The sequence below is a fragment of the Nicotiana tomentosiformis genome, chromosome 3 (assembly GCF_000390325.3).
Source record: "Nicotiana tomentosiformis chromosome 3, ASM39032v3, whole genome shotgun sequence".
NCBI classification, from domain to species: domain Eukaryota; kingdom Viridiplantae; phylum Streptophyta; class Magnoliopsida; order Solanales; family Solanaceae; genus Nicotiana; species Nicotiana tomentosiformis.
Genome location: NC_090814.1, coordinates 96,323,307 through 96,334,387, shown reverse-complemented (window position 1 = coordinate 96,334,387; position 11,081 = coordinate 96,323,307). Strand labels below are relative to the sequence as shown.

The 11,081-nt window shown below is 33.3% G+C and overlaps 1 protein-coding gene across 1 annotated transcript; it reads left to right on the top strand.

The window, feature by feature from the left end:
• Positions 1-536: 536 nt before the first annotated feature.
• LOC104110218 (uncharacterized) lies at positions 537-1,641 on the top strand. The gene is made up of 2 exons (XM_009619670.4): positions 537-729; positions 1,060-1,641. Exons 1-2 carry the CDS (start codon positions 696-698, stop codon positions 1,512-1,514), a joined length of 489 nt encoding a protein of 162 aa, XP_009617965.1. The 5' UTR covers positions 537-695; the 3' UTR covers positions 1,515-1,641.
• Positions 1,642-11,081: the final 9,440 nt, after the last annotated feature.

Here is an 11,081-nt window from a genome sequence, read left to right as displayed (position 1 = left end):
AAGGATCGAGTGTAAAATCAAAGAATAGTATATACATCAAGGGTGCGAAATGCAAAGAAGTCTTTTTATCATTTTCATAACAAAAGGGCCTTCCCATAATTTGGATCAAAGTGAAATTATTGTTTAGGCTGCTTCTTTTTTCCTAACAGCTTGTTTGGATGATATCGTTTCATAATATATTATATATTATTATATTGTATTGTAATGTATCGTTCTGATATACACAATGTTTGAAAAGATTGTATTGTTTAACGTTATTTTATGATGTTATGCACCAACAATACGAAGAATAAACTTGTAATATTATTTTTTTTAAAGTATGAGTAATAATTATTATATAACAAAAATAAGATAAAAGATAAAATATAATTATTTAATAATAAGAAAGGGAAAGATGAAAGAAAAAATAAGTTAACGATGCGATCACACCAAATGAGTCATTCCATAAAGTATAACTATAAATTTAACATACGATAAAATAAAATTTAAATAACAATCAAAACAAATATTTAAGTAACAATACAATACATCCAAACAAGCTTGAGGAAGTGAAACCGGAGGACAAGCCACCTGTAACACAGTGAAATGTGCACTGAATTAGAAGAATGCAATAAATAAGCGACTAAAGTGAAACCAGAGGACAAGCAAAAGCAAAGAGAAATTTGTGATCCTACTTCTCCTCTCCACCTTCCTCGATGGTTCGCAAGCGATTTCATGATGTCAAAACAGGTGAAGAACCAATAATTTTGAGCTTATTTTGTTTGCTTTTCAAGTTTTTCCCCCTCTTATGATTCGACTATCACTTCTAGTATTTGCCGCAACCCATTTCTAAAAGCTCCAAAATCAGACTAAAAGAAGTATTAACTCTGTATATTCTTCTGTAAAACAGGATATATCATCCAATGAAATGGAATTTTAGGTTTAACAAATGTTGAGTTTACTCTAACTGTATGAGGCATGACAGTTGTTCGACGGAATGTTTGAACTAAATTTTCGTTATGCAAACGACAAAAAGATGAGTAATTTTATACATATATGTGAATGCGACTGTTTTGGTAGGTGCTTTGGTTGCAAAATCATTCGATGCCCAGAAATTCCTGAAGAGAGTTGGGTTAGGAAAAGAAGACTATCACTTCTGGAAGCAAGTGGGCAAGGCGTTGCTTTGTACTTACACTTTGTTCGGCGTAGCGTGGTTATGGAATGAGACTTCGCCACTTGGTTGGTGGACCCTGAAACCCAAGCCAAAGGAAGAAAAAGAACTAGCACACCTATACGAACGCCGGAAATTTCCATATCCAGGTGATGAGAAGGCAATGGAGGAGTTTATTGCCAGAGGTGGGATGATTGGTACCACTATTGGTCCTAAGGGAGTTGTTGAATCTGATAAAGATTCCTATAATTTTCAGGAAGCATTGCAGGATAAGAAATTTGATCAAGAAGCCTTCAAGTTGTGGATGAGGATGAAGAATGAAGTTATTTCGGAGCTCCAAGAGAAAGGGTTTGATGTAGAGTGAGTGAATATAGTTACTTCCTGCAATCAGATTATGTCTTACATTCATTGGTTAGAAGTGGTGTGATTATGTGTCAAACTTATGAGACTGCTTTGAAGTTCTTGTTATCATATCTGCTACTTTTCCGCGAGTTGATTTTTCCTATATTTGTATTCTTATAGAATCATTGTTATGCTCTTATATAATACTCTGGAGACGTAATAATGTTGTCAATGATGATGAATGAAGTTAGCCACCAAACCATGTAAATAGACATTAGGCTTGTTCTTTTGATCAATGCCCATCCAATGTATGGGAAGAGACTATAACAAAAAGGCATCACCAGTTATTGAAAAGTACTTATTCCTGGCAGGCTGGCACTGATCAGTGGTTACGACACCAAAAGTGTGGCATGTATGGGAATTTCATTTCCTTTCCCTCTAATAATCTTGCTATTTCAGCTTCCTGTTGTTTGACATAAGCTATCATTTTGATAACAAATGTTGTCAGAAAGATAGTGATTTGCTTCACGGTCAGCATAGTGCAGGTGGTTGAGAATTTGAAACAGAAAAAAAAAAGGGGGGGGAAAAGATAGAGGACAGTTTGGCTCATCAAAGTAGTGGATTAACTCGATGGATGAAACTTTAAAAGCTGGTTTTGTCAGGTGACTGACTAAAGATTGTAGAACATGAACTTATTTTTAAAGAAAGAGAGAGAGAATGTAGAACCTGAAACTGTGACTTTATAAGAAGGCATTTTTTGGATCCTGGGTTTGTATTTCTTTTCAGCCTCGGTTGATCTATCCATGCCTATTTCCTTCAATCTTCATTGTGTTTGCACATAAATGTACAGTGAATGAGTTAGCATAGGCTAGGAATTATCCCAAAAGTGATCATATTCAATAAGTCATGCATAACCCATTTTCTATCTGTATTAAATATGGGTCGGGTCAGATAATTTATCCGTTTTTACATTACCCATTTTCGACCCGCCCATATCCGATCTGACCTGCCAAATTGCCACCCCTACTGAGATATAATGCGCATGAGCACCACTAGCACTGCAGCTTAGCTGCTAGGTGAGCTGGCGTAGAGAGGAAGTTGGTTTCAGTATATGGCCAGCTGGTAGTGCCCAATACAAAGTTAAAAGATGGTTATGTGGTTGAGATCAGAATGTAGTTATGTTTCTATCTGGTTCGTCTTGCTTAAAGAAAACAATGGAGGAATAGGAAAAGATTTGTGTTATATAGAATAATAATAGAAGTAGTTTTTCAGTTTTTCAAATAAGTTGATTTGTTCTTAAAGTTGAAAAAAAATTACTCTTTTTGCCAAAAACTTTGTGACCAAACGAAGTTTGATGTTCTGAAAAGAATGTGCAAAAGTTTAAATATATTTCCAAACAACGCCTTTAATTTCGAAATAACAATCATAGGAGTACTTATTTTCAGTTATGCGATAATAGAAATTTCTTTTGGAAGCATTTGGTGGAAAATTCGAAAACTTAAACATATTTGTGAACTTTATAAGTTTTTCTATACGCTATTTGTACGATGATGAAAAACTTTGAAATTCGACTTAAAAAATTTTGTTGCCAATGAAGCTGAATTTCTTAATTTGGTAAAATGGCACAACTAAGTCAATTTTAGTTTTTCTTTGCAGAAAATGTGAATAAGAAAAACTTTTTTATGTATTTGCTCTGAAACTCACTAAAATCAATAAAAAAAAATAGATTCTGTTTTTATAGAACGTATATTATTAATAAATCAAGAATATAATGAACATACTCGTGTATAATCATAGTTTCTTTTAAGACAAATTTGTAAGCCACATAAATGCTTCTACGTAAATTTTGATGTACAATATATATGATTCATCGAAATAATTTTTACAAACAGAGGAATGTGATATAATTTCCTAAGTTAATTTTGTCATATATTTTAGCAATTTAAACTCATTCCCTAAGCTAGATGGAACACGTGTTATAAATCTTGATACCCAATTTTGCCCTCATATTTTCTCGAATAGTATATATACTTTTAAAACATCATTTGGCATCATTATTTAGTTACAAATCTATACAAGCATTTTTCTATAATTTTTCATAATTTTCAGAGCTTTAAAATTGATTTTTCTGTATTTAAATTACTTAAGTATTTTTTAATTACTCCTTTCAATTATTTTGTGATGACTTAATAACCTAAAATTATTATTTTGCATCTATAATACTTGCTTCAGATATTTTACTCTGTTTTTTATAATTACATTAGTATATTTAGGACATTTGCACAATCTTGCAATAATAGCCCGTATTTTATAATTTTTATTGCATTTATCATTTTATTTAAGGTAAAAATAATATCTTACATTTTTATAATCTTCTACTATTATTTTAAAATATTACTTTGCATAAATAGTATTTTTTATAATTTATTATTAAATTATTTTCCTTAATTTTCTATTTTTAAAATCTGGCCCAAAATTAGGATTAATTTTGGACCAATAGACCCTTGGCCCAATAACCCCACCAGCCCAAGCAACCTAATGAACCTACCTAGTCCAAAACCTGACCCAGCCTATTTAAATCTCAGTCGTTGATCAAAATTGATCAAAATTGATCAACGGCTCACAACACTCCCCTCATTTTCCTTATACTCCCAATACCCAAACCCTAGAGACAAATCCCACTACCCGCCACCTCTAAACTCTCTCTGTCTCGCCTCTCTCTGAAGAACCCTAATCGTCGCCCTTCACCAATCCCTCTTCTAATCCCATTAGACATGGATTCACCTGTTATTTACTTATCATATCCATATTTCTTCTCCATTTGTTACCTCTTTGTGGTATTACATAGTACTTGCTCTATTTTTGGCAAGGTACAAATCTTCAAATCAAAGGGAATCAGTTCTAATCGTTGGGATTCAGACAATATTTCGTCTAGATACATTTATATCAAGGCTATATGGGTCCTATTAGCCAAGATCTCCAGCCAATTTTCGATTTCTGTCAACTAGGGTTTACCTAATTTTTCTCTAATCTGACTTTTACTGATTCTACATGTTATTATTTCCTTATTTTTGTTGATTTTATGGTATTTCCTTGATTTGTTTGTTTGATTTCTACTACTATATAAACCCTTCCCCTTTTCCCCTTTGAAACAGACTTTTTAATTATCCGGATTCACTAAAAATATTGAAGCTATTACTCTATTGTTCTCTTATTCTCTTGTTCTATACTCTTGTTCTTGGCCGGCTGAAAGCCAAGGCCACCGGAATTCAATTTTTAACTTTTCTTGGTGCGAGCACTGCCCGGGATTCATTTGAAGCCCTTGAAAACTCTGACGCATTAAGAATCTGGGTTCTTGCTCTTTGTTGACATTCAGAGCACTGTGGAATTAGTTCTTTCTCGTTGTCTGTTTATTCAACTGATAACTGGTAAGTCTCTTGGCTTTACGATTTCATTCTTCTGTGTTTATGTCCTGTATATTCACGCCTCTGAATTTCATGACCTAATGTGTTCTTAGACCATCTCTGTGTGTAACTTTGCTAGTATTAAACTTGTCTTATGATCTGAACCTCTTTAGCATTTAATTTTTACCTAAAATTTTTAATTTTTGAGAGATGTTATTTGAATATACTTCCCTTGAATAATTTAGACCCTCTTAAGTTCATTTAGCCTAATGTTTTGGCACCTGAACGCTTACATTTACTATTTGACATGAGTTTTCATTCCTACTCTATTTCGAATTCCTGTAATGGCTGACTTGTATTTATAATGTGTTCTAATCTATGTTAAGACCTTCACTATCAACTATGACTTGTGATCACGCCCAATTATGCCTTATAAAAAGGACTAAGCGGTCGTTGTAAATATATTACGGTTAACAAGTCCGGAGTCGAATCCCACAAGGAATTAACATATTAAGCACAACTACTAGACTCGCACAAATTCACGCAATCAATATTCATAAATATTTAAATAATAAATTGGATATTTACTAACTAAATATCACGTAATGAAAATGCAGTAATTAATAACTAACTATGAACAGGTTGTAGACAAGAATTGGAATGGTCTAAGGTTTTGATTTCCCCTATTGTCGGAATCCTTTCCGCTATGTTTCCTATAAATTTGCCTAAGTTTTTTCTACTGATCATGAGCTCTCCGAGTGTCATAATTCTCTCCCGAGTAACTATCATAATTTACTAGACATATTTTTCCGAATTACTCTAGCTGGCACTAAGCTATGGCTCACTCGGATCGCACAGAGGTTTCGTTATTCCTAATCCCACCTTTAAACCCTCCGTATTGATCCCTCATATATGTTAGGAGTGATGTTGCTCAACAACTACCTAAATATGCACTCTCTTCCGAGTAATACACACTAAATAGGCACAGTCGATTGAGAGCTCTTCAACCAACCACAATATAAACGTAGTTGAACAAATAGAGAAAAACTACGGCAAATCTATATTAACGTAACAGGAAAATCATCCTCCAATAGGTTCCATCAAAACCCTAGATTAGAAGTTTAGCTACTGATACTCATAGTAACAATATCCCAAGTATTTTGCATAAATAAATTACAAAATAAAGAGATGAAGGAATGTAAAAACCGATGATTCTATCTCCCAACTGGTGTTTCACGAGCTATTCTTGCCTCCCATCGCAAAACTCCTTCCAAAGTGGTGTTAAATGTCTATTTATATGTGTAGAAAAAGACCTAAATGACATAGCCCAAGTCCTAGTCAAACAAGGAGACGAAATAAGCCTTCAAAATTCGGATCAGGCTCGCTCCAGACCGTGCGGCGCCAGGCATTCAATGCGCTCATCCTCGCCTTACCCCTCGCATCGCCTGCTCCCACGCGAGTCAGAGGCTCGCCTCGCCAGCTCTAACGCGAGCTCCATAGCTCGCTTCGCCAGCTTCTTCATTTTTTCGCTGCTCACTTTTTTCTTTCTTCTTTCCAACTGTTTTCGAGCACGCTACTTTAAATCTTCCTTTTTCTCTAATTTCATCTCCAATGTACCTACACATAAAATAGACTCAATTACGTGCAAATAAAGTATAGTTTGGCACCAAATCATCTAAAATGTAAGGTAAACAATGTACTAAAATATGAAATTATAGCCGAACATCAACTTGCTTCCCATGTTAATGTGTCCCTCGGCATGTCTTTGGTTTGCATGATTCTGTAGCCTCAGTGATTATTTGGGACCTTTGGAATGACTATCTTAATTTGTGTTTCCCTACCATGCTTGACATTGTTTTGCTTCACAATGTAAGTTAACATGTCTGTCTTTTGATTTGGGATGGATATTTAGCATAATTTGGATCCTTAAGCTTTAAACCTTCTAAGTTAGTGTCCTACTTAGACTTGTTTGGTATTATGCACCTTTGTATGTTAATCTTGTAATCTTAGAAAACTTGATTCTCCTCTAACTCTCTCAATGTGTTTTCTGCCAATATGTTATTTCTTGCTAAGTGTTAAACCTGTAATAGCAACCTGTCTCTAAGTCTTGTTGACCCTCTTAACTAGCATGTTCTGGTTTTAAGCAACTTTGCTATGTCTGCTTTCTAAAATACAAGTGCATCTCTCCAAATTTTGTCCCTTAATCATTGTTCTCCCACTCTCATTGGTTACCTACACTATTCTGAATCTATTACTCTTGGCCGGCTGAAAGTCAAGGCCACTAAGACTTTCTCTATTGATCTCCCTAGTGTGAGAACTGCTCAGGGTCCATTTGAGACCCTTGTGAACTCTGACACACTATGATTTGGGGTTCGTCTCTGACACTCAGTTATTTCCTCATTCTATCTACTGAATATGGAAACTGGTTTGTTTAAGTGATTTCCGTATGATTCAATGTTTGGGTCATATGATCAATCTGTGGTTGTTTGGTTTGGTTTGAGTTCCTCTATGGTTTGTGGGCTGTGCTGGTGAATATAGTCACTGTTGGGATTTGAGTATAATATTTGTGAAGAAAGCGTTTGTTGAAGGCCCAGGAAATACTGGGTATCTCCTTTTGGGCCTGCTATAGGTCTACTCTTATTGCTTGTATAATATTTTATAATTACATTCATCATTGGGTCTGTAATAATTTTGTAATAAACAATTGGGATGTTATTGAAATCGAAAAAATGGGCATACTCTAATGTTTGCATTAAAGAGTAGAAAACATGCCTATTGGGTTCGTATGATCTACTTGTTATTTTATCTAACCTGTCATTTGTGCTATTCAATTTACATGTACATTGGTAGAAATCATGCCATTAGGAGAATCACACACTCACACAACTTATCTACTATCAAAGCATACGTGCTTTATTTATTCCTATGTCTACTGCCATGTGTTACTAGACAACATGCCTATAGGAAACAAATATCAATAACCATTCCTTCAATAACTGTAGCATATTCATTAGATAGCATGCCTATAGGATTATACTAGCTTATGTTTTATTGATCTTCATCCAGAAATCATGCCTATAGGACTTTAATTGGTTAATTTGCTATTATTATTATACTGCTCACCTAGAAAATATGCCTATAGGGGCTATAAAAAATCAGTTTCAACCGTTAATCGTTAGAAATCCTGCCTATGGGGTATTACCACTTGCTTTAAAGTGTCAATACTGAACTTTCAAACACTGTTTCATTGCTTAGCCATGCCACTATTAGAGAGCATGCCCATAGGATCAAACACGAGTAATTCTGAATATTTCTGATGGTTCTTACTGCCCCCTATTGCGTAAATCACCTAGAGATCATGTCTATAAGCTTAAAGTGTCATCTTTGCATCTGTAACTGTCTGCACGTCTGAATCCAAGGTCATATAGAAACCATGTCTATAGGGCTTAAATGGCTTTAATTTGTCTCAGTTCTGAAACTGTCTAACGCCTAATGTGAGAACCTGCTTTTGTACGTATTTGTTGTTTAAGTGTGGAGGCTAACTTGAGCCCTTAACTATCCTTACATGAAGTCTAACTTGTTTTGTGTGTCGTCTAGTTTTATCATTTGAGTAGCCTAAGTAAAGTCTAGAACCAACCTTAAATAGAGGTCCAATGCCTCCTGGACCATAGGTACGGGACGAGCAGTGCACACATAGGGCACGACTTATAATTGAATTAGAGCGCTTAAATAAACAACTTTAACATAGTAATCAGGTAGTAGGAGGTGATAGTCTGTGCCCGCTGAATAATATGAGTAATTCCCTACCCCAAGAGAATTGCGAAGTATTATTTATGCTGCACGGGGTGATCCTTTAGGCTAAAAACTTAGGATCCCCCCCCTTCCCACTTAGGATCCCCCCCTCTTCTTTATACTTTTAGCCGTCTAATATAGACCGTCATAGTTATATCCTTGTAATCCTTATTTCTCATTGTGTTATAATAAATTTCTTTGACCCTTACTCTCTTTGTTTATCTTGCCTAATTATAATCCACATAATCTTAAGTTCGGGCGGGACCCACAGTTGTAGACCTCGAAAAGTACATAACACCTTCTCTTTGAGGTAATTTGAGCCCTTACCCGATCTTTGGTAGCGTTGACTAGTCAAACAGAGTTATCTACATAATAAGTGTCCTAACGCACCTCAAAAAACGTTAGGTAGTGACTCTTCTTTTTTTACCACTCTATCTCCCATCCAAAAGAGTTGTCACAAAGTCGAAACCTGCTTTTGCGAGAAAATAGGGCGCGACAATAAAGTTATATTGGTGTCTCCACTCGAGCAAGATTCGAATATGTCTCTTACTCGATATTAGGATATTTTATTGTTGTATTAATTGAAGTAAGTATGATATAAAAACTTATATTGTTCTATGGTTACTAGTTTAAATTGTAACATATGTAATCCTCATATACTTATAAACCAGTTAACGTGTTATTTACGTGAGATAATTGTGGAATAACAATATCACGGTTAAATAACATGCGCACTTGAATGACAGAACTGCCATTGAGGTTCTCCTCAAATTACTTTCCAAACTCTTATGCAGTTTAACCAAATACAAATTTAAGTTATGCATTGTATGTTTAATTTTTAATAGTGAACCAAATATCTTACTAAACAATCTTTGCATTACAATCTATGCATTACTAATCTTATATTATTAATCCAAAAATTACAACCTCAGTATAATTTGGTTCTAAATCAAACGACCCCAACATGTTTTCAAATTAGAGAAGATATCTGGCACATTCTAAAAGGGTGAAAATTATTTATACCCCTCAACTTTGCTTTAAAAATCAAACTCTCCCCTCATCATTGAACAATAATCATTCCCCCCTCCCTCTTTTATGTCCATTGTCTTTTTTAAATACCTATTTACCCTTACATATCAACCTTTATCTCTCTCTCTCTCTCTCTCTTAAATTTTTTAAAATCATGAAAAAATTCTTTCGTTTATTAAAATTTATATAACAAAAGTACCTGTAGAAAGCAGAAAAATTATTTCTGAGACGAAAAAAGAAGAGTGAGAAATAGTAATTTAAGTAATATATCCTATAGTGAAGTAAATGAGCAGAATACAAATAATTTTATTTTTTTTGTAGCAATCAAAGCTCTAATATATATTTATAAAGTGACAATAAAAGGGAGTAAAATTTTTATAAACATATTTGAATGGAAGTAATACAAAATAATTAATAAAAATATAGATAAATTTATAATAGAATTCTATATAGATAAATGATCAGTTTTGATCGTTATTGATGAAATAAAAATAGAGATAAATTTTATAGTAGATTTCTAAAAGATTATCTATTTATATTGTAAATGCATTCTAAATTATAATTTAAAAATTATTTCATTAATGACGATCAAAACTCATTTATCTATATAGACGATAGAGAATAAGAGAGCGAAACTAAAATCTATGCGTACGCATACATACATACATACATACTTGATGCACGTAAAATTTAAATAACAAATATAAAAAAACAGTGTTAGATTTTTTAATAAAATTATAAAAAAAATTATTTTACTTATAATGTTAATGAACTTAAGTAAATCTACACTAAGAAAGAAAATTATTTAAACTATAGGTAGGTTAAAAAATAAAAGATTATCCTATTTAATATAAAAAAAAGGCATTACATAGATGAAGAATTAAAAATGTCAAGGTCAAAATTGATATTGCATAGGATAAGAGGGAGAGAATGACTATTGTTCAAAGTTAAGAGGAAAGTTTGATTTTTAGAGAAAAATTGAAGGGGGTAAATGATTTTTACCCCATTCTAAAAACTTATGAAATTTTCGGGAGGAGGGATTTCAAATTATACATGGTTATATTATTTTTCTCGGAAAAAAAAAGAGGAAAAATGAAAAAAATAGTTCCTTTATTTTGGGGGATAAGTTAAAATTGACCCTTTAAATATATTGATGAGCACTTGTGGTTATTTAAGTTTGTGAAAAATAGCACTTTTGGTCTCTATCAAATATTTAAATTATATATTTATAATTTATTATGTTTAATGGGAAATGTGAGGGAAAAAAAAAAAAGATTTAACACGAGCACATTTAGAGGTGTAGTTTTTGTAGTTTTTCCAATTTATGTTTTTATATACTTCTAGAATCATCTATATTTTCACCT

Bases quoted from the DNA above. Each gene is read 5' to 3' on its own strand.
- LOC104110218 (XM_009619670.4), top strand. From the start codon at position 696: ATGGTTCGCAAGCGATTTCATGATGTCAAAACAG. The intron at 730-1,059 runs GTGAAGAACCAA...CTGTTTTGGTAG, and splicing joins ATTTCATGATGTCAAAACAG to GTGCTTTGGTTGCAAAATCA.